At 58.2% G+C, this 23,043-nt stretch overlaps 1 protein-coding gene across 6 annotated transcripts; it reads left to right on the forward strand.

Annotated features, from left to right (window-relative positions):
- Positions 1-3,943: 3,943 nt before the first annotated feature.
- TP53I11 (tumor protein p53 inducible protein 11) lies at positions 3,944-22,740 on the forward strand. 6 transcript variants are annotated; one of them, XM_032283526.1, is made up of 9 exons: positions 3,944-4,365; positions 5,081-5,250; positions 16,471-16,549; positions 17,158-17,317; positions 17,919-17,977; positions 18,177-18,225; positions 18,627-18,723; positions 19,622-19,723; positions 20,272-22,740. In XM_032283526.1, the coding sequence occupies exons 4-9, from the start codon at positions 17,189-17,191 to the stop codon at positions 20,403-20,405; spliced, it is 570 nt and encodes a 189-aa protein (XP_032139417.1). In that variant the 5' UTR covers positions 3,944-4,365; positions 5,081-5,250; positions 16,471-16,549; positions 17,158-17,188; the 3' UTR covers positions 20,406-22,740. The 6 variants fall into 6 exon arrangements, with proteins under 6 accessions (XP_032139417.1, XP_032139419.1, XP_032139416.1 ...); XM_032283525.1 differs by lacking the exon at positions 3,944-4,365 and adding an exon at positions 4,374-4,540; XM_032283529.1 differs by lacking the exon at positions 3,944-4,365 and adding an exon at positions 4,374-4,540 and having other exon boundaries at positions 17,169-17,317.
- The last annotated feature ends 303 nt before the right edge of the window (positions 22,741-23,043 follow it).

The following is a 23,043-nucleotide window of genomic DNA, read 5'->3' on the forward strand; positions in this document are numbered from 1 at the left end:
AAGAAATTGCTTGACATTTCCTGGTCCTGGAGCAGCAACAGAGGTGGTGGGGATGAGTCACACAGGAGGGAAGCTGCCGGCAGGAGAATGGGGTGGGGGGAGGAGGGCTGGTCAGTGCTCAAGCTGGAGGGGTGGGGGCGAGAAGCGTTTGGGAGGCCTGCCTGGGGGTTTCTGAGCTCCCAGCTGCTCCTTCCAGTCCCCAGCGCTGTGTGTAACAGAGTTCTCCTCCCCAGGCAGGTTTACAGACAAGGAAGCTTTGGAGGAAATGAGAGGAAACCAGGAGGGGAACCAGAAGCAGTTGTGAAAGCCCAGCTGTCTGCTTTCCTCCTTGTGACACGGGATGGAGGCTCCTCCTCTCTGGTCTAAAATGGTGCTCCTGTGGCAGCCTCCGTGAACCCTGGCTAGAGAGCTCTCACCCCAGAGCTCTGCTTTCCCGTTGAGATACACCAGCACTCCTGAGGCTACTCCCTCCACTCCTCCCAGGCTGCCTCATCATAACACCAGCAGCAACAACTGATGACTGAAGACCTGCCTGCCCCGTGTTGAGGCTTCATGTGCAGCCTCTGTGCCAAACTTCCAATAACTCCCATGAGGTAGGCCCTGTCATTAGCTCCATTTTACAGATGAGCAAACTGAGGCCCGGAGAAGTGAAATCACTGGCTCATGGTCCCATAACCAGGACTTGAGCCCAGATCTGCTTCAGGGAGAGTGGAGGCAGGGGGTTATGGATAGAGTCTGCTGCTTTCTCCCGGCCCCTCTCCAAGCACTTTGCCTGTTAGCCTGAGCAGTTACTGTGCTGCTATTGACTATCTGGAGTCATCTGCCAGGAGGCTGTGACCTCTCCAAGGACAGGGACAGTGTCCTGTTCACCCCGGGCTCAACCACAACAGGCTTCCGACAACACCATGTCAAACGCTCCCATCACTGCTGAAACCTCTTCCCATCCCCCCACCCCCGCCCCCAGGCCCAAAGATGAGGTCCAACCCCCACTCCGCAGGCCTCGCTCCTGCAGTCCCGGGTGCTAACAGTAGCTCACTCCAAGCATCTTTGAAATCCAATTACATCCTCATTCTTCTTCGTCCATAAGTGATTTCTGGCTACAGACACTGGTAATCCTTGTGCCCACCCCACCCTCCTGCACCCGCCTACACGGGCACAAACACAGACACACAGGCACACCTGCTCACTCACGCCTGCTCACCAAGGAGGTGCTGCCGTCCCAGCCTGTGGAGGGCAACCAGGACAGATGGAGCCCCTGCTGCTCCCAGGCTCCTGTGGGAGTCTAGGGGGAGTGACCCTCCCACCCCTGCAATAGCCACTGGCTGCCTCCTGGCTCCATCCCCACCCTTCTCCGGTCCCCACTCCCCTGGGGCCTTGAGAGGAACACTTCACCAAGAATCACATTAGTAATGATCGTAATAGGAATCAGCATTTCCAGTTTGCAAACCTTGCTCCTGGAATCACCTGACTTGACTCTCACAAGTTCTGCAAGGCAGATATTTTTATATCTGAGCAGGAGAGGGTCGCGTGGCTACTTAGGAGCAAAGCCAAGGTCCCAGCCGACGTATCTCACCCTCGCTGTGAATACCATGCACTGCACCGAGCGTCTACACCTGCCTGGCGTTAGGGGCACACTCAGTGAATGTCAACGTTCATCCTCACAGCAGCCCAGCGAGGTGCGTTTTTTGATGCCCAGTGTAAAGATCAGGTAACTCAGAAGAGTTGGGGACAGAATGGCTGCCTAAGGAATGTGTCTGAACTGGACACATCACTTTAAAAAAAGTAGGCAGGAAGGAAGACAGCAAGATCCTCTCATGTGCGCTTTAGGGAGACTGGAGGCAGGGGGTTATGGATAGAGTCTGCTGCTTCTCCCCTGGCCCCCCTCCAAACACTTTGCCTGTTATCCTGAGTGATTACTATTGCTGCTATTGACTATTTGCACAGTCATCTACCAGGAGGCTGTGAACTCTCCAAGGAGAGGGACAGTGTCCTGTTCACCCCTGGGGTCCCAGCACATAGCACCTTGGCTGGCATACGGGATAGGCACAGTCCGGATGGCCTCCTTCACAAAGGATGGCGGGGCAGGCTTGCCCTCAGCCTTGGCAGCCTGAGCTCCCAGCCTCCCCAGCCTCCCCAGCTTCCCCACTGATAAGCTTGGGAGACTGAGAGAATACAGACTACCAGAGGGCAAAGGTTATCCACTCCAAATACCACCTAAGGCGGGAATTCTTCCTGTGGTGTCCTCATCAACCCTTGCCTGGATTCTGCTTGCATGCTGCTGGTGACGGGGCACTCATTCATGACAACTAAGGCAGCCTCTTCCATGTTGGAGAACTTGCAGTGATTGTGAGAAAGCCCCCCGCCCGCCCCCCCACCATCATCTCTGATGTATGATCAGGCTCTCTGGGAATACAAGCACAGACCCTGCTTCTAGTCTTTAGGGTTACACCAAGCAGAGCACCGGCAGGTGTCCCCATGTCTGGGAGGACGCTGTACTTGAGTGACGCTGGGGGCCCTCCCTTCAGCCACCCAGAGCCCTGAGTTCGAGAAAGGCAGAAGAGGGAGTGACAAATGGATTCATGGATTCATCAGCCTGGCTTGGCCCAGCTCTGTGAAGGCAGTGAGCTGAGCCTGACGTGCAGAAATTACTACAGAGTCTTGAGTCAGATGGCCCCACCCAACACACCTTAAAAATCATCCTAATCTAGAGTCACATACTTTGATTGATTGATTCACTCATTCATGATTGGTTTTCACTGTCTAGGTGTTTGGCTGGGGGCAGTGTCGGTGGCACTGGGGCATCAGAGTTTACCTACCTTAATAATCAGACATCTAACAGTCACTGAGCACTCACTAGGAGCCAAGGACTGTTCTGTTTACTTCCTTGCCAAGGGCACAGCCTCTCCTGCCCAATCCCGGCTCTGGTGAGGACCGTGGGAGCCTGCTTGGCACACAGTCCATGCTCAATAAACATGAGCAGCCGCTATTAACTCTAAATCTCTACAGCCGCAACTACAGGCGGTTCCTACTATTGGTTGTTCTAAGTGACTTACTTTGTCCAAGGCCACACAGTCAGTAAGAGGCAGGGCCAGGATTTGAACCTAGGTGATCTGGTTCCAGAGCCTGCTCTATTAACCCTTAAGGAGCTGATGCAGAGAGAACTGAGACCTGGAGTCAGAACGCCCACCTAGCTAGATGCTTGGGGCAGCCACTCACCTCTTTCTGTCCCATTTACTTGCGAAATGGAGCATGTCATCAGCCTCGCCTTCCTCTTCCCGCATCCAGCCCCCATCCGGTTTCCTGGCCCACTGTGACCATCGGAGCAGATGTAAGAGATCCAGGCATTTCTCTAAGGAGAGCATAGGGTACTGGGGGTTGGGGTGGGAGAGAGTACATTATTTTCCCACCGTAAGGAGCTGAAGGAGCCCAGAGTTTGGAGGGTGGGGCTTGCCTGTAGGAGCCTGGTTATTTTAGGCTGACAGGCCACCGGAGAGCCTCCATGACCCCCAGCTGCCATCCTCACCTCTGGCCCCCATAGGATGTGTAGCAACAAAAGGTTTGACAACTGTGGCCCCAACAAGTGTCCCAGAGCCCCAGATAAGATCCTAGTCCCCTGACATCAGAATTGACAGCAGCAGCATCTCTGAGGACGGATTTTAGGGTGGAGTATTGAAGAAGCTGGCGGTAGTGACCGTGGGGTCGTGTTGTTTGGTCAAGTTACACCAAGAAGGGAGAGAGAAGGGTGGGCCTAGGCTGGAAGCCTGAAGGCTAAGTGAACTCAAACATGAACCGCCACCGCCTGTAAAATGGGACTAATCACAGCGCCCTCATGGGCTACTGTGAGAATCAAGTGAGTTAATACTTGTACCTTCTGTAGCATATGGTGCCTGGCACCAGCGGGTGCGCAGCAAACGGTGACTATTGCCGTGACTGTGTTATTACACACTTGGGTATCACCACCAGTCAAAGCAGTGCCTTCCATTTTAGACACCGGCCTTGGCCCGGGAGACACCGCACGGCTGTTTAAGATGGTGTGGTTTGCCCATCTACGTTGATCGTCCCAAGAAAGGGGCGCTGCCTGCAGAACTTGCCAGGAAAGTCTTCCTGGGCGGCGCGGGCCACCCCAGGGCCTCCCTGCCCGGTTTCCTCCCCGGTTTTCTCCCGGGGCGCGCGTGCGCCCCCTGCAGGCGGTCCCCGGGAGAGCCTTGCGGGGGAGCCGGGAGCCCGGTCTCCCCGCCAACCCCCATCCTGCCCGCCCCGGCGGCCACCCTGGGGGCGAGGCAGCCCGGCGCGTGGGAGGGGACGGCGCGCCATTGGCTTGTGCGCGGAACGGAGAGGAGGGACCAGCTCGGGCCGCCAGACTCGGTAAGCCCCGGCCGCGCAGGGCGCCGCGCGCAGTCCAGCCGGCCCTGCCCTGCCCTGCCCTGCCCTGCCCTGCATTGCCCGTCCCCGCGCGTTCGGCGCGATGTGAGGCGCCCGAGCCCGGAGCCTCCGCCTGGCACCAGCTCCGCGCAGCCTGGCACCGGCACGCGCGAGGCCCGTAAGTTCTGCTCCCTGTCGCCGCTTCCGAGCCGCGGACTTTCCTCTCCCGCCGCCCGCCGCCCGCCGCCTGCGCAGCGCAGCCCAACGGGGCTCCTGCGGCCGCCCGGACCGCAGGGGGGCGGCCGGGACGCCGCGCGCTCTAGCCAGGCGCCCCAGGACACCGCGGCACCCGCGGCGCCCGCCGGGACCCCAAGGGGTCGCCTCCCGGCTCCCCAAAACGCCGTCCCGCAGCCCCTTCTGTCTCCCCCGCGCGCTCTCCCCTCGCCGCCCCTCCCTCTGACTCTGTTTCCCTTCTCCCCCAGCTTGGCGGTCGCGCTCCTCCTAGCCTGCTTATTTCCTCCTCGGCCTCCGCCTCTCGGGCTGGAGCTTTCTGCTTCGGAGCAAGGGAGAAACGGAGCGAAAGCAGTTTCTGCCTCCCTGGGGTCTGACTCTGTCCCCCGCGCTCGGTTTTCTGTCCCCTCCCCCTCCCGCCATTGTTCCCGGCCGGAGGAGTGTGCGGCGCAAACTTGCGAGTTACCCCCAGTCTTTGCCCCCGCAGGGCGGCGGACGGAGGTGGTGGCGGAGTTCCCGCTGCCTACAAGTCTACCCCGACCTTCTGAGGCGGGGACTGGGGGCAGGGGTGCTGGGCCGGAGGACAAGGGGCCGCCTAACGGCTGGGAGCTCTCCGCCGGGGGACACCGGCTCTCAGGCCCCGGTCTCAGAAAGTGGGTGAGTGTCGGGAGCGGGGATATCAGGGACAGATTGGAGGGGGAGGGGCGAGGCCGGGAGAGTCCCCCATCCCCAGGCCGGAAAGGGGCGGGTAGAAACCCAGGCCGCACCCGATCCCAGTTAGAGGGTGGGTAGGGGACGCACAGGTGGAGAGAGACGCCCCCCACTCTACCCGAAGTCGCGCGATCTGCAGGAAGGGGGCAGTGTGGGGCCAGTGGCCGGGCGCTGGGTGGGCCGGGGCCCCTGCCGTGGCAGAACACTCGCACCTAGCCAGGGGAGGCTGTGTGGAGGAAGGGCCAGAACGCCGCGCCCACCCCGGAGCGCCCCGCAGGGCGGGGCTCTTGCTTTGGGTCCTCTCGCTCTACCTCCTTCGGGGCTTCCGCCACCTCCTGGTGCCGGGGAGGGGGCGTGGGTTTCTCCGCCCGAGCAATGGAGGCTGGGGCAGGAGCAGGGCGGAGGCCAAGAACCCCGAGGCTCCTCCAAAGCTCAGAGCAGCTGGCTAGGGCCCCCTCACCGCCCCACTACCCGCACTTCCTGGTTGGTTTCTTTCAAACAAACTTCTTGACGGGGGCGGGCCTGCGGGGAGAAGTCCCGGGGCTGCCCACCCCAACTATGCGGATCCTTGGACCTCCACCCTTGGCGGCCTGTGGAGAGGGGACCAGGACCTGCAGCCCGCAGATCCCAGGGACGCGGGGGTCGTTTTGTTGCAGAACCAGGAGGGGGCACTGTCCACCCCTTAGCCTCAGTCCCAGGCGTAAAGGAGAGAAAAGATTTTTCTTGGGCGGTTAAGATGTAAGACTATTCTCCAGGTATCTGCTGTCCCATCTGTAATATGGGTCGTCTCGTTCCTGAGGCCCCCTCTGTCCCCACCTTCCTGGTAGCCCCCTGCCCTGACCGCTTCTTTTCCAGTCACATGTTGTCAGCTTCCTCCCCGATTCCAAATTTGCAGTGGGGGGCTGAGGCTCAAAGCCCCTTCACCCATGTCCAGCTGTCATCACCTGCCGGTTCCAGGACTCCCACCTATTTTCTGCACAGCTCTGCCTCCAGGCCTCCTGTGGTTTCTCCAGTTCATACCCAGCCCCCCAAGTTCTTTTGATATTCCCACCTCTGTGGGAAGAAGGGCCTGCCCCTCTTGAGGCGTGGCGGAGGAGGGGGCTGGAATGAACACGAGCGCCCCACTGTCACACTGTTTTGGGCTGTCCTCTACTTTTGCTTCTTGAACAAAGTGTTTGTAAGCATTACACACAAAATGGCTTATGGAGCGAAGTACTAGGGACGGTTTCAGGCCCTGGGAGACAGCTGTGCACAAAACAGAGATTCTTGTCCTCATGGAGCTGACACTTAAAAGCAGAGGTGGGTGGGGGGCGGGGCGGGAAATAGCTAATAAAATCAAGAAGCAAATTATATAGCGTACTGAGAGCTGAAGGGGAAAAGTGGTGTTGGGGATATTGAGGCCAGGGACCAGACTGTCATTTTAAATAGGGTGTCAGGGAGGCCCCCTTGAGAAGATAACTTTAGAACTAAAGCTTTCAGGGAATGAACGAGTACACAGCTAGAGGACAGCCCTTGCAAAGGCCCTGAGGCTGGAATGTGCCTGCCCTGCAGCTGGGAGGAATGACAGGCTGAGGAAGAGATAGGAAGCAGGGCTGACAGAGAAGGGATGAGTTCCTCCCATTTCACAGGTGAGACAACTGAGGCCCAGAGACAGTGTATCCGTCACCCCAGGACCCACAGGCTGGGAGTGGCAACTGCAGGGTGGGGTGCCTGATGTTCTGACTCCTGGCTCACAATACCTCCCCTGCACCCAGTGTCTCACTGTTCATCCTGGCACACCGGCTGGGCCCCTCCCAGGACCAGCAAAGCATCGTCTTCCCGCCCCAAAGTGACCCTTGCTCTCTCTCACCTCACTTCCTTCCTATGACCACTCCCTTCTGAGCACCCCACTCTGACCCAGCTCATGATCCCTAGAAGGGAACCTGCTCTGAGGCAGATTTGGTCAAGGGGGAAACTGAGGCAAGGAAGTGGAGTCTTCTAGTCTAAAAATAACAAGCAGCATTATTATTGACCATGAACTACAAAACAGGCACTGTGCTGGATGTTGTTTGAGCATCTTCTTACCGGTGAGAGGTTGGTGTCATTATTACACCCGTTTAACAGATGAGGAAACTGAGGCTCAGGGAGGTGGAGTCACTGGCAGAGGGGCATGCACCTCATAAGTGGCAGAACCAGGATGAAGCACAGGCCTTTTAAGTCATGAGCGAGTCCTTTAAGCACTAAGCCAGTGCCCCAGCATTGGGGAGACACTCAGTCCTGGACTCTGGTGGCGGCCTTCCTATCCTGGGAAAGGACAGGGACGCTTCCACCTGCCTCCCCCAACCCACCCAGCAGACAAATCACCACTTGCTTTTGATGAAACGGGCTCAAAATGGTGGAACAACCCTTGGAGGACGCTCCTCTCCTTTCGTCTCCCACCTTCCTCTCCTCCCCTCCCCCACCTTCCTCTCCTCCCCTCCAAGTTCCTGAGCAGCCACGGGGTGGGGGAGGGCACGAGGGGAGTGGTGGGCAGGGAGGAGAGGGCGGTGCCTGCCGGATTCTCACCAGACCCCTAGCCCCATAGGATCTGGAAGCCAGGCTGTCCTGATGACGACACTGGCTGCCCTTAAGGGCCCTGACATGGTCACTGGGCCAAGGGGCAGGCTGGCCTATTCTTTGGGTTGCAAAGGACAGGAATTCTCTGTGTTTTGCTGCGTGAATGACCATTGGGACAGGAAGAACCCTCCCATTGACTTCTGAGCGGTGATGGAGGCTATCAGAGGGCCTGACCCCCTTGCCCACACCAGCACTTTCAGAGCCCTGGGGGAGGACCCCAGGGATGTCTCCTTGCCACCTGCTCTGCCCTCACCTCTCGCCCTCTTTGGCAAAGTAGGAATGTTCATATTTGTCCTTAAAGCTTTGGAAATGTTTCTGATGAAAGTTAGGGCTTTCTTCTGCCTTTCTGGAAATTGGAACCGTTCAAAAAAAAAAAGAGTAGGAAGATAGGACCTGTGTGCCGGTCCAGGCTGAGGGTGGCAGGACTTGGGGGGTGGGAGAGCTTGAGCTGGCGCCCAGCAGGGAGCTGGAGTGTGGTCGCTGTGAGGCAGAGCTGGGAGGGGCTCTAGAGAGCACACTCGTTTCTTTAGACAAAGAAACTGAGCCCCAAAGACAGGCCCCGGTGTACCAGTGATGGCAGAATCTGCCTGTGACCTCAGCTGCCCTGTCTCCGAGCCCAGCGACTCAGGACACACCGCCACCTTCCAGCTCCAGGGCAAACCGGCTTACTGCCAGATCCCAGGGCTCCTATTCCTGGAGGTTCTTGGAAATGGGGCGTGGAACCTTTCTGTCAGCTGCAGAGCTGTGTCATGGAGACGGGGTTGCCGCTGCCACGAGATTCCCATCCTGCACCCGCCTCTCCGGGCCGGTTCCGCTCTGTCCTTACTCTTTGCAGCAGCCTGGACATGAGCGCAGCGGTGATGCTGAGATGAGGGAGACGGATGATGCAGCGCCGCCCTCCCCTGGCTCAGGATCTGCTTGAGAGACAAGACTGACTAAGGCAGCCCCAGCCTCTAGCATAGTGATGCTCTCGAGGGATGGCCTGACAGCAAGCCAGCTGGGGCCAGCCAAGGCCCAGCCACCGGGCAGCCTCACCTTGCCTTCCTCCTTAGAACACCCCTGATGAAACCTGCACCCCCGAGGCCCCTGTGAGGATGTCAGCAGTGTGACTGCTTTCATAAAGCCTCCTTTGTGTCCCGTGACTTCTAGATGAGCTCTCAGGCTCCCAACAGCCTCGTGACTCAGGGACCACCACCCCATTTACAGTAGAAGGAAGGGGGGCTCCTTCGAAGAGGGGTTTGTCTGCCCAAAGGCACAAGGCTAGTAGTGCCGAGCCAAGATCTGAACACAGGTCCCTTAGTCCCCAAGCCTCTCCAGTACAGCCCTTGACAAGTAGATTCACTGCCTGAGGGCCCAGGCGATGGATTCCTGGCTAGGGCGTCTCTAGACCCCATTTTGCATAAGGGGCCAATGGCAGGCATTGGAGGGACCGAAGCCAGAGCGGATGACGATGACGCAGGCTCTGGTTCGTCTGTTCCGTCCCGCCCCTCAGGGAGCAGAGACTTTCTCCTGCCTCGCCTTCTCTCTGGCCAGGCCCTGAGGCTCTGGCTCTCACTGCTAGCACCCTGCCCCCAACTCTGCGTTGCCCTGTCCCAGAACCCATTTCCAGCTATTTGATAACAGAACAATGGGTCTCCCTGCAGCCCTTCCCAAGTCCTGCTGGAGTTGCAGGGCCTTAACCCAAGGGAGGCTGGACCCCAGAGGAGTCCAGATGCTGACGGCCACCAGGGACTTTCCGGGGGAGTTGCCATGGAGAAGGTGGCTTAGAGCTCAGCTCTTTACATGGGTCAAGTCCATCAAACGCCCCCCGACCCCCGCCACTGCACACATTGCACGCACACACCAGCTCCTCCCAGGATGTCCAGTGAAAGCACAGTTACCTTGGCTTGAAGGCCACCTCTGCTACTTACCCCAAGGGACACTCAAATAAGTCACCTGAGCCTTTGTTTTCTCATCTGTAATATGGGGGTGATAATATGGCCATTCTCACAGGGCTTTGGTGGGGATGGCAGGGGATTCCTGGTCTTGAAGTATGTGCCTCCCTCCTTCCAGCCCTGGCATAGGTGGCCCTGGGGGCAGTCTTCCTCATGAGGTGTGGAGGAACAGGTGTGCTGCCTGCCCCGGTAACAGAGGCTCTTGTTTGGAAAGGCAGTGGCTCTTTGGCTGGGGTACGAGCCAGTGGTGACTCCCCCTTGACTCCCGGGGAGGCTTGACCACTGGTGGATGTTCTAGGCCCCTTCCTCTTCCCCTCTTCATCTCTCCCCCTCCCCCGGCCAGTCAGGTTTCCTAAGCCAGCCCTCATGGGCACAGTCTCCATGCTGGGGACGGCTCCGCAGTCCATCTGTTTCTATGGAAACCAGGCTTCCTGGGAAAGATGCAGGGGGTTGGGGAAGTCCTCCAGGATCAGCATGGGAATGATGCCCAGTCCCATCTGATTTACCCAGGGCAGAGCCTGGGCAGCCGCCTTCCTCATATTATTAATGGTTGTCCTTTATAGAGCACACACCAGGGGCCAGGCTCCTCAGCTGCACTTTCTCACCATCACACATCGCAAACCTGTGGGCTTTGTAGAAGTAGTAGTCTAGCTTCACAGATGAGGACATGGAGGCTCAGAGAGGTTAAGTAACTTTCTTGAGATCACAGAGCAAGGAACAGGAGTAGGGATTTGAGCCCAAGTTTTCCCAATCATTACAAATATGCCAACCACCTCCCTGTCTGTCATCCTTGCCTGACTCTTGTACCCTCAACAAGCCTCTCTCTTCCTGGTTGGTTCAGTCTTGGGGGCTTTGCTGTTCCCGCCTCTCCCCCTCTGTCCTGCTGCCACTGGGGACCCTGTGGAGGTGCTCTTCCCTGACCTCAGATTCCGCAGCAGATGGGGAGGTGGGAGGGACTGCAGGGAGTCAGATCATGGCTAAAGAGGGGGCTCTCTCCTCCCAACTCATTCATTCAATCGCAAATGGCTGTTGAGCAGCTCCTCACTGGAGTTATCCCAGGCTCAGAGAGCAAGACTCAGAGAAATCCCTGCCCTGGGGCACTCCCCTGCTAGTGATCCACAGCTTCCTGAGGTGGTGGGGACGAGGACATCCAGTCCTCTGACCTTCACTGCTGCCCAGGACCCCCTCTGCCAGGCCCTCTGCCGAAAGCATTTGCACCCCGTCTCCTGGAGCCTTCAGCAGCCCACGAGTAAGGCGAGTAAGATGCTGTTGCGTGATTCCCATTGTACCGACGGCTAAGACTGCTTGTCTGGTCCACCTGATCAACAGAAAGTGTGCACCTTTGAACCCAGCTTGGCCTAATTGGAAAGCCCATTCCTGCCCTGCGCCACCAGCTTCCTTGTGGCCTGGGGCACAGCCTCCCCTCGGCCCAGCACGTCTCACCTGTGGGCTTCTGAGTGTGCTGGTTGGCTTAGCCCGGCAGCTGCTATCACCTGTGTTGACAAAGTGCCTACTGTGTGCCCCAGCCTCAGGGGGAGATATGCGGACGTGCACAGTACAAGCCCTACCTTCAGCATGGTTGGTCTTGGGGACCAAACTGCCAGGACATGACCAGGAGTAGAGGTGTCACTGGCCAGTGGCTGCAGACACTGAGACCCGTGAGAGTCCAGAGGAGGATGAGGACCCAGTGCCCTGGGAGGGCCCCTGGGAAGAGGAACAAGGAGCATGGCGGGGAACAGAGTGTCCGGGGACCTTCCCACTTAGGTAAAGCGTCGGCAGGGAGAACCACTGTTGGAAGGTTTTCTAGCTGATTGGGAATGTGGGTGAGAGTGGCTGGCAGGGCAGAAGGGAAAGGTTCGGGATCCCAGGCCTGCACCCTGGGAGCCACGTCCTCCCTTCTTGCCAGACAGGTGGTGTGGGTGGAGGGCGGCTCTCCTTGCTGCAGCTGCCCCAGCCTCCCGCAGCCTCGCTCCTGGGGAAACCCCAGGGGCCCTTTAGAAGGCAGTGGGGTGGGACAGGAAGCTTCACGGTGCCGATAGCAGGCTTTTTCCACTGTGCATGGCTGAGTGGAGAAAGGGAAGAAGAAGGAAGGCCAGACCCCTCCCTGGGCAGGGCACTTTCCCCATGGGTGCCCGCCTGCACTCCTTCTTTCTCTCTCCATCAGCACTTCTGTGAGGGGTTCACTTTACCCCCATCTCACAAGAGGGGAAACTGAGGCTAGGAGAGCTGTAGCAACTCGCTCAAAGCCAGACAGCTGGCAAGCGGGCAGAACGAAGACTCACACCCAGGTCCCCCTACCCCAAAGCCAGGGTTTGGCCATAATGCACAGTGGAGTCCTCTGTCCTCACTTAGGTTAAAACGGTGCCGGGACTGAAGTCAACACCTGCAGTGAAGGAGAGGAAGGGCAAGGGGAGCCTGAGGGGCGTGCGGCTTGCCCTGCGGGTGGGGCGGCTGAGCGGCTGCTGGGTGGATCTGATCAGTGCAGCGCCCAGTCCTGGGGGTGAAGCAGGGACAGAACTCAGGTCTCAGAACAGTTTCCTGTACGGGAAGGCGGGTGTGGGGCCTCCTCCTTGGAGGTAAAGTTCAAGGTTCCATTTTCTCTGCGGGGGCCACAGAGGCCCTTTGTGAGTGATGACCTCCCTGTTAGAGTGGATTTGGGGAGTGGGCACAGTGGGCCTCACCAGCCCAGACGTCTGATGGCAGTGCCTGTGGATGAAGCTTGTTCCACCCACGAGTGATTCTGTCCATGACACTGTAGCGCCCACTCTGTACCCAGCCCCAGCGGGTGGGCACTGACACGTCCCACAGCCTTTGATTCACAGCAACTGTTGTTGGCTCCGGCCTGGGGTGCAGAGGGGAATGCTGCGTGTGTGCGTGTGTGTTTGTGTGTGTGTATGTGTAGCGCACTGTGTGTGGTGTGTGTATGGTTGTGTGTGGTGTGTGTGGGGGTGATGTGGTGTGTGTGGTGTGTGGGGATGGTGTGTGTGGTGTCTGGTGTGTGTGTGATGTGTGTGTGGGGATGATGTGGTGTGAGTGGTGTGTGTGTGGGGATGGTGTGGTGTGAGTGACATGTGTGTGGTGTATGTGTGTGTGGTGTGTGTGGGGAGTGTGTGTGGTGTGTGGTGTGTGTGTGGGGTTTGTGTGGTGTGTGTGTGGTGTATGTGTGTGTGGTGTGTGTGGGGGGTGTGTGTGGTGTACGTGTGTGTGTAGTGTGTGTGTATTATGTGTGTGGTATACGTGTGTGTGGTTTTGTGTGGTGTGTGTGCATGTGTGGTGTGTGTGGTGTGTGTGTTTGGTGTGTGTGTGGGGTGTGTGTGCGTGTGTCATGTGTGTGCTTGTATGGTGTGTGTGGTGTGCATGTGTGGTGTATGTGGGTGTGTGGTGTGTGTGTGCGTGTGCATGTGTGTGTGGTGTGGTATGTGTGTGGTGTGTGTGCATGTGTGTGTAGTGTGGTGTGTGGGGTGTGTGTGGGGTGTGTGTGTGTGGTGTGTGTGCATGTGTGTGTAGTGTGGTGTGTGTGGGGTGTGTGGGGTGTGTGTGTGTGGCGTGTGTGCATGTGTGTGTGGTGTGGTGTGTGTGGGGGGTGTGTGCATGTGTGTGTGGTGTGTGTCTGGTGTGCATATGTGTGTGTGTTGGTGTAGAGGGGTCAGCAGGCAGAGGAAAGCAGTGTGTCCAATGTCTGGAAGCTTCTGCCCCGTGGGGTGGGTCGTGGACACAGCCTGGGCCTGGTGGACAGTGGCTGGGTGCCAGCCTTGTGCGCTGGGACTGAGGTCTGGGACTTTGCCCAGTGGGGCGGAGAAGTTAAGAAGTGCCAGTCAGGCCCATTTCCCACTCCTCCACAGCCTCCATCCCGGGGCCTCTGCCACATGAGAGAGCTGGGGAAGGTGGCAGTGTCTGTGCCTAATAATCGCCTGTCTTCGTTGAGGACGTGCTGTGGGCCGGGCACTTCCCCAGGGCTTCATGGAGATTATGTCTTTTATTCTTACAACGTTTCTATAGGATAGGACACCTTATTTTCCCAACTACACACGGGAAGACTGAGGCACGTAGCGGTTAAGTGACCGACCAGCCCACCACCCAGCCAAGCAGTGATGGTTGTGGGATTAACACTCGGGGTACGACCTCAGCAGTTAAGCACTTACCCTTTAGGCCTCTGGCTTGAGCAGCGAGCTGGATCTTTCTAAAGCACTGTCCGTCCATTATTTTGTTTCTCCTGAGACCAGCTCTGGGGGAAAAGTGAGGTTGGTTGTTTTCATTTCATAGATGAGAACCCCTGAGCTCAGAGAGGAAAAGTAACTTGCTCTAATCAGTGACAAGCAGATCAGTGTCCCCTCCCTGCCCAGGCTGGGCACTCTTTCAGGATAGGGGGCCCGTCCCATCACCCACGTCCCTGGCCCACAGCAGACCTCACTAAATGTGATTTCCTCATGCAAATGTGCAGGTGCTGTGTGGAGTGTTCTGAGCTTTTCTTTGTGCCCTGGGCTCCCTAGGAGCTGGGAATGACAGCTCCATTTCACAGATGGGGAAACCGAGACTCAGAGTACAAGGCCATACAGCAAAATGGGGTAAAGCAGGACTGAGGGAGGCAAGACATCTGGCCTGGGAGACGGTGAACAGCCAGGAGGACTTCACAGAAGGGCTGAAATAGAGACTGACCTTACCGACTGTTGTTGACCGGGATATGGAGGAACTGGAGCACCCCCACATTGCCAGGGACACGCAGTGGCATGGCAGCTCTGGAAATAGGTTGATGCTTTCTCTGAAAGTCTGACAGGGACGTGCCATACAGCTCAACAATCCCACTCCTGGTATTTACCATAGAGAAATGAAAACTTACGGCCTCACAGAAACCCGGGGTTTGTAGCTGCTCTATTCATAGTGTACAGCCGGAAATAACCCGAATGGCCTTCGGCGACCGAATGGACAAGCAAACTCCTACATGTACCCCAGGAATGCTGCTCTTCAATGACCAGGAGTGGACTCTTGATACACTCAGTGGCTTGGAGGAATCTCAGAGGCATTCTGCTCTATGACAGGAGCCAGCCTCAACAAGTGCTATGCTTTATCATTCCACTTACGTAGCATTTTTTTTGAAACGGTGAGACGGAATCCCGCTCTGTCACCCAGGCTGGAGTGCGGTGGCGCGATCTTGGCTCACTGCAACCACCACCCCCCGGATTCAAACGATTCTCTTGCCTCTGCCTCCTGAGTGGCAGCTGGGACTACAGGCATGTGCCACCATGCCCGGCTAATTTTTTGTATTTTTAGTAGAGATCTCGATCTCCTGACCTCGTGATCCGCCCACCTTGGCCTCTCAAAGTGCTGAGATTGCAGGTGTGAGCCACACGCCTGGCTACGTAGCATATTTGAAAAAACAAAAGCTATCGTTTCAGAGAATAGATCAGTGGTTGCCAGTGTGGGGGAGTGAGGGGTAGGTGTGGTCAGGACAGCGCCAGGGAGTTTTTGAGGTGGTGGAACTGCCCGTTGTCTTGATCTGGAGCTGATGGCTACAAAAATCTATATGTGTGCTAAAATTCAAATAACTGTGCAACTAAACCCTGTCAGTTTTGCTGTATGTATTAAAAGATAAAAGTCCAGGGGGTGACTGGAAGGGGAAGGGCATGGGTCAAGTAGCATCCTTGGCCGAGGAATAGGTGACGGAACCCCAGTTCTGGGCTCTGCTCACCAGCGGCTCAGTGACTTTCAGGGCAGCCTTGCCTGGCAGCTGGACGGATGTGGCTAATTGCAGTTTCTATCTGGGTTCGCCAGAAGGTGGTGGCTAGCAGCTGAGGTGTGGGGACAGTGCCGTGGGCCCTCCAGGAGCCGTGTGATGAAAGGTTAGGCTCTGGCTTCCCTAGCAGGGTGGGGTCGGCCCCCTTTTGTGATGGCTGGCACGCCCCGCAGCGTTAACTGAGGGGCTCTGTGTGCCGGGCGTGGGACTCCGGTCACAGTTAGTTACCACCTGCCACTGTCTCCTGTCACTGTGGGGCCTGTGTGTGGGGAGGGGAACGGTGTACCCACCCCCTTCCGTAGAGGAGGAACTAAAGCCCGGGATTGTAGGAGGGTTGTTTGGCCTGGAAATGACATCACAGTCACTAAAGACGGCCTATTTCAACTTTACAGCTTGTCCCCCACGTGACCTGGTATTCTGCCTCCCTAGCTGATGCAGGCTACAGCCGCATTATCCACATACCCCACAGTTTGGTACTGGATTCTGACTTTTGTTTGGGTGCTTTATTTTAAGACACTGGTGGGCTCCTGTTGAAAATGGGAGGTGACCTGGGGACATCATCACACTTTGCCGCCGGCAGACCTGGTGATTTGCCTGGGGCCACAGGGCACTAAGACAGTGGGGTCCTTCCGAGCCTGTCTGTAGATGGGGATGGCTTTTCTGCCTTGCTGGAGTGTAGGTGCAATGGGCATGAGATGCTGGAAGCGGCCCGAGCCGGGGAGTGGCGGGACCGTTACTCATCCTGGTTGGCTGTGAAACCTCGGGAGCTGGGTTTCCTGATTTGCAGCGTGGCGGGAGGCAGCACCCATCTTGCAGGGCAGCCGTGATTACAGAAGCCAGGCCAACCTGGAGCCAGACTCTGAGGCTTCACCTCACCCCGCTTTCACTTCTGTCTCCTCTGCATAGATTTGACTGACCAAGGACGTGACGGGCATTCGGCTTCTCTCTGCATCTGTCGCCCAGCGCAGGGCCTGGCACAGAGCAGGTGCTCCCAACTGGCCCAAGACGTTGCTGCGGGTGGCGGAGTTGGGGGCTGGGGAGGATCATGGGCAGACCTGGGGTGCGGGGAGGGGCTGCTGGGGCGCTGGTGGCTGGGAGGGGCAAGGCCTGAGCAGGGTACCTAGACCACCTCAGTGCCCTTGCCAACACCCCTGGCAGCCTTCTCTGGCTCTGCTGGGTATGAGGGCACCCCGTTCCCTTCTTCAGCCTTGGCAGATTTGAAGTCCCATGAGTCCAGGCCCCTTTCTTCCCCATCCCCCCTTGAAACTTGGTGTGGCCGCCATCCAGGCACAAATGCCCTCTCCTAGGCCCTCCCTACTCCCCCAGGGCCATCTCTGAGGCACCAGGTGGCCTGTGAGCCGGGGTGTGCTTTGTCCACCTGGAGCAGACCGGATCCTGGAGCCACGGGGGCTGGGGAGCATTTCCTCAACCCGTTTGACAAATGAGGAGTGGAGGCCAGCTGTGCTCTCCCTGCTGCCCTGGGTTCATGGCAGCCCTCAGCGTGGGGTGTGGTCTTCCCCTGCGTCATGCCCCTCCCCGTAAGGTCTGGAAGCTGGGCAGGAACCCAGGCCTGAGGCAGGTGACTCCCCTCAGCCCTTCTGCAGCGGCCGGGCTGGAGGAGACCATGGCGGCCAAGCAGCCCCCACCTCTGATGAAGAAGCACAGCCAGACAGACCTCGTGAGCCGCCTGAAGACCCGCAAGATCCTCGGCGTGGGCGGGGAGGACGACGACGGGGAGGTGCATCGCTCCAAGGTGGGGCACGGAGCAGGGGCCTCCAGCACCCGCTAGGCAGGCCAGGTTGACCCACCGTTTGGGGAGAAGATTAGTTGAAGCCCATGTAGTCACAGGAGTTCTAGGACTTGGCTGATTCTCCTAGAAATGTAACGGCAGTGTCCGGGGAATAACAAGATGGTTGGAATTCAGTGCCGATTACATGTCTGGCTTTGCAGCAGCTGCTGCATAATCATTTTATAATCTTTTCGTTTGCACCAGAAGATGCAGATACTGTAAAATAATTAACCCATTTTATAGATGACAAAATGAAAGGCTCAGAGAGGTTAAGCACCTTGCCTAAGGCCACACAGTAAGTGGCAGAACCAGCCTTCAAGCCTGCATTTGGCAGAGGCCTAGGCGTTCATGTGTCACCATCCTGTTTTCAGCTTCTTCTAAACCTGCTGTTAAGGGGCCCCAGGAGAGGAGGCGGCCTCATGTGACCCTCCCTGCCTGAGGGACCCTTTGGCCAAGCTGAGGTGCCCAGGCGGGTCCCGGGGCATGCAGGGCTCTGGGAGGATGAGCACGTGGGGGCGCCGAGAGCTGTGCCCACCCTGATTGCCTCTGACCCCTCCGTCCACAGATCAGCCAAGTCTTGGGCAATGAAATCAAGTTTACTGTTCGGGAGCCTCTGGGGCTCAGGTGAGCATTTATCTGACTTTTTTGGGGAGGGGAAAGCTTGAGTAGGGGTGAAATGCCTAAGACCCCGCCTGATTTGGCCTGGTCCCTGGATTTTATTTTGTCTCATGACCTCCCCCAAAGCTGCCATCCCTGGGCATGCGGGCTGGAGAGGGGAGGGTGCCCTGGGGCAGGGCTGTGAGCTGCTCTCTGTGCCTCTCAGGGTCTGGCAGTTTGTCTCTGCTGTGCTGTTCTCCGGCATTGCGGTCATGGTGAGCCCCCACCCCCAGCCCCAGCCCCCGGAATCTGGCCCCCTGTGGCTCCCCCAGCTCTTCTCTGGCTCACCGGGGGTTCCTCCTCCAGCCTGGCCCCTCGTGAAGGTGCAGGGGCCTGTCTGTCAGGCTCTCAGCCTGACTCCTGACACTGCCACACCTGTGCCCTGTCCAGGAGCAAACTAGATCCCATGGTTTGTGTCCTGACTCCTTGTCCCGGGAACCCTGGAGTTTTCTGAACTGGCATGGGGGTGGGTGGGGACAATCAGGTCCTGACCCTGGACTGCCCCCTGGGACACTGATCCTGCTCCTGGGGGAAAGAGGGCATCCATGGGAAGCATCAGCTGTCACTCCCCACCCTCTCCCAAGCGGGATCTCTGAGCCCCTCTCGCTGCCTGCAGGCACTTGCCTTCCCTGACCAGCTCTATGATGCTGTCTTTGATGGAGCCCAGGTGACCAGCAAGACCCCTATACGCCTCTATGGGGGTGCCCTCCTCAGTGAGTACTGCTGGGGTGTGCCCTGGGGTGGGGGTGACTGGCAGCTGGGAGACCCAGTGGGGCTGAGGAGAGCACGGGGATCCGTGCCGGGGTACCCCTTCCTTTGTGTGGCGGGATGCTGCAACCCATACCCCGGCCTTTGGTGAATCTCTCTGCTGGGGTGTGCTGCCATCTTGTGACCATTAGTGGAATACACCCAGCGGGGTGGAGCTTGTCTTCAGGGAGCGCTCATAAATGTGTGCACTGCCCTGGGCATTGTGGTCCCGAGACGAAGGAGGCCCAGGCGCAGCCCCCTAGGATTTCAGAGCCTAGAGGAGAGGCAGATCAATTCAGTGTCTGCAGAACCCCTCGCACCCACCCCATTTTATCCCCACTTCTGTTTGAACCGCTTCTGTTTCCTCTCTAACCCGAGATGCGTATGTTAGGATTTCAAACTACAGTTTGTAAAGCTCAGCATAGGTAATATGCCTCCCTTTCTACAAAACATTCTATGGCTATGTGGAAAGAAGACCCGGCCATAGGACCAGGTAACCCGTTAGCTCACAGATTCCGTCAACACAGCATCCTCCTGACAGACCCCGACGTGGGCAGGGACCAGGAGCTCAGTGTTCCCACTGGATAAAGAGATCACATCTCCGCGTGGGGAAGTGACTTGCCCAGTGTTGCACAGGGCCTTGGAATGACAGGAGCAGGCCGAAGCAGCAGCATTGAGTCTGGAGGGGACAGGATGGGGGACAGACAGCTTTGATTTGAGGAGTGTGAGTAGAGGCGGGCACACGGCGTCCAGGATCCCGGCTGTCTTGCAGCGGTGGCTAAAGGAGGGAGGAGCAGGCCCCCTGCTCTGCTGGGAGGGAGTCGGCTGTCCCACCCACAGCCCCCTCTTCTCGTCCCCGCCCAGGCATCTCCCTGATCATGTGGAACGCTCTCTACACGGCTGAGAAGGTCATCATTCGATGGACCCTGCTCACCGAAGCCTGCTACTTCGGGGTCCAGTTCTTGGGTGAGTCCTGAGGTGGGCAGTGAGGGAGGCATCCTACTTTTTGAGGCTGATGAGCAGCTTCGCCCCTGACCTGCCTGCTGTAGCCACTCGGGTGTGTGGGAGGTGAAAACCTGTCTGTGAGGGCTGGGGAGAGGACAGAGGGATAAGGGCTCACCTGGCCGTGCTTACCTGTGTGCCTGCACACCTGTGCACGCACAACTAACACACGTGTCTGTGGCTTCCCAAATCTACACACCTGTATCTGTGGCCTTGCACACATGTCCACCTGCAGCCCCCCCACATGCTGCCCACTGTATCCAGCTCCTGTGTAATAATATGCGCTCCATCCTCCCCACCTGTTGTGCTCCAGTTCCTGCCATATGGGAGACATCAGATCAGAAACATCTGTGGGGTTGGCAGGGACAGGGGGCAGGTCCTGTGCTTCCCACCTGGGAGGACCCTGGGCTCAAAGTCAGAGAGATGGCCACACCAAGGCTCTGAGCTGGGGGGCGGCACCAGGACACATCCCCTCCTCTGACCCTGCTGCCTCGCCGGCCTCTCTCCCACAGTGGTCACTGCCACGCTAGCCGAGACGGGCCTCATGTCTCTGGGGATCCTGCTGCTCCTGGTCAGCCGCCTCCTTTTTGTCGCCATCAGCATTTACTACTATTACCAAGTTGGCCGAAGACCCAAGAAGGCTTAGCCGTCCGCTGGGCCTAGGGCCCTGCCCATGCCCGGAGCAGTGTGGCGCTGGGGCCTCAGCTTCCCTTTGGCTCCTGGAAGGCAGGAGGGTCCCCTGCCCTGCTCCAGCCCTGCCCCAGTGAGGCAGGGGGTGGGGGGCCTTCCTTTCCTCCTGGGCTCCCCATATGCTGTGATCTCCTGGGCTTTCAGGCTTGACATGCTGGCTTGGGGAGAGACGGGCTCTGCCGGCCCTATTCACCCTCACAGTGACACCTGCTTTCCTTGGAGGCCTCCAGATCCCCTCACTAGACACTAACGTCAAGCTGGAGTCATGAGGGTAGCGGGCTAAGTCAAGGCCCAGCCTCCTCTGCCAGGAAGCCCTTCTTGCTTTTGAGAGAGGCTGTGGCCACACCCCATCCTTCTCCCTCCACCCCCAGCCAGCCTAGTGCCCAAACGGCTGGACTTGCTTCCCTGTAATCCTAGAAAACCTGAGAACTTACCCTCCTCCTCAGTCTGGCCCTCTCCACATGCACACCCGGAACACACACAGACACACATATACACCCATGATGTGAGCAAGCACACACACAACACGCACACGCACACACGCTCGTCTGCACAGCCCAACTGAGGGCGCACAGGCAGGGTGTGCTGTCTGAGAGGGCACCTCCCTTTCAGCTGTTCTTCAAGGATGGGCCACACACAGCCAGAAGCCCTGTCCCCACTCTCCTGGGACCCGGCTCTGGGGCACTCCACCTATACCCCAGGACTGCGGAATCCCCTGGGAGCCCCCTCCCTGCAACCAGCCTGAGTTCAGAGGCAACCAGCAGCCACACCCACAGGCCCCATGGACAAAGGGACATACAGGCCCCAATGGAGGCCATTGTAAGTGGCGGGGCTGGAGGAGGAGGAGCAGAAGGAAAGTTACAGCGCTCCCTCATCCCCCAAAGCCCGATGGCCACTGGGCTCAGCCTGTCCCTCACTCCTCCCTGCTTCCCGGAAGCTGCCTTCTGCACCTGCAGCCCAGGCTGCCCCCAAGGTCTGGCTGAGTGGGACTGAGTGGCCCCCAAATTCGGCACGGGAAATAAGTGGAAACATTTCAGCAGGCCGCCTTCCCTCACCTCCACAGCCCTGTCCAATGCCCTAGTGAAGGCTGACAACTGGCTGTCTTGGAGCTGAACACCCCCCTGCCCTGCCTCTGCCCGTGGGCCCCCCAGCCTGTGCTGTATACCCCCCGTTAGTCCCTATCCCAGCCTCTCCTGCCTGCCAGCACGTGGGCACACACCGGAAGTGGCGAGCCCAAGCCCTGGGGACAGGTGTGGGAGAGAGGCAGCCATGGCCCCCGCCTCACTTCCCGTCTTGGCACAGAGTGGGGATGGCTAGAACGTGTCCACAGGTGCAGGCAGCTCTGGGTGCTGCCAGGTGGGCCCCTGCCTGGGGCCCTCACCCTGTCCACCCCCTGCCTGGCTGTCCCTGCACCCAGATGGCCTGTACCCAGCAGAGCAGTGGCACCACCATGGTTACAGTGGATGCCCTGAGGCTGCTTGGTAAACATGGCCGAGCCGAGTAGGAAGCTGGACGCTGGGGAAGGGCCCCTCTCCTGGCATCTGTCTCTTGCTGCCTAAGCCTGTGCCTCTCCCTAAGGAGCTGCCTCCCTGCTGCTGAGCCCTGGTTTGGCCACGAGCCACTGCTGCCTCCCACAGGCTGTGGCACCCGCGGGCAGTGCCCTCAGGCCGAAGCCTCAATCCCCCATCCGAGCCAGGCCTTTTGAGGTCCAGCTGATCCTCTCATAGCTACGGTTGGTTTGTCCTCCCATAACCGCAGGTGGATTCCACACCTGCGACTCCGAGACATCCAGTCTTCCATACTCAACGGTGGGATGGGAGGTGGGTGGCCTTACCCCACGGGGCTGGCCAGGTTCTGCACAGAGCTGTGCTCACAAAATACCGAGAGGCTTGGTTAAACCTAACTGTAGTGGGGCCTGGGGGCGGGGCGAGGGAGGGGGCTGCAGCTGGGATGAGACCTGGAAGACAGACATACAGCCTGCCGGGCAGGGGGCTCTAAGGCAAGGAGGATTTGCAGTCGGGAAGGAGGCGATGGCGGAGGGCGAGGGACGGAGGGCCCTGAAGTCCAGCGAGGAAGGCCCGGTGTGGGCCCCGCGCTCTGCTCCGTTCGGGGTGACCTGGAATGCCTCTTCTCCCAGCTCCCTCCGGCCATCAGCAGCCTCTGGCCAAGCTTCTGCCTTGCCCCAGTCTACCCCCACCCCCAAATCAAGACCACCTTTCACGGTCACTATTTATTCTTTGTTCCTTTTTCTTTTTGTAAGAAACAGTCACAAAAACCAGTGCAAAACCATCTGTGTGGGCGTCCTGTTTTATATTACAAAACTTCCTCTGGATAGATCATATAAAAGGGGGCTCACAGGAGAGAAACACGATAAATTAGCTCTGCAATCTACCGCAAGGAACATAGCTTTTAAAATAGACTTTCAACATATGACCCATGGGGGAAGGGAGGAGGGGGCTTCTGGGGAGATGGGGGTGCTGGGGCCTCAGCTGGTTTGGGGAATCTTGTCTGGGCCCCTTACTCACAGATAGACAGATGGACAAGGGAGGCTGAGGAAAGGCCTGAGCACCAAGACTAGAAATTAACAGGGACCC

This window comes from Sapajus apella, unplaced genomic scaffold (assembly GCF_009761245.1).
Source record: "Sapajus apella isolate SASKATOON/1434 unplaced genomic scaffold, GSC_monkey_1.0 scaffold14, whole genome shotgun sequence".
NCBI lineage: Eukaryota > Metazoa > Chordata > Mammalia > Primates > Cebidae > Sapajus > Sapajus apella.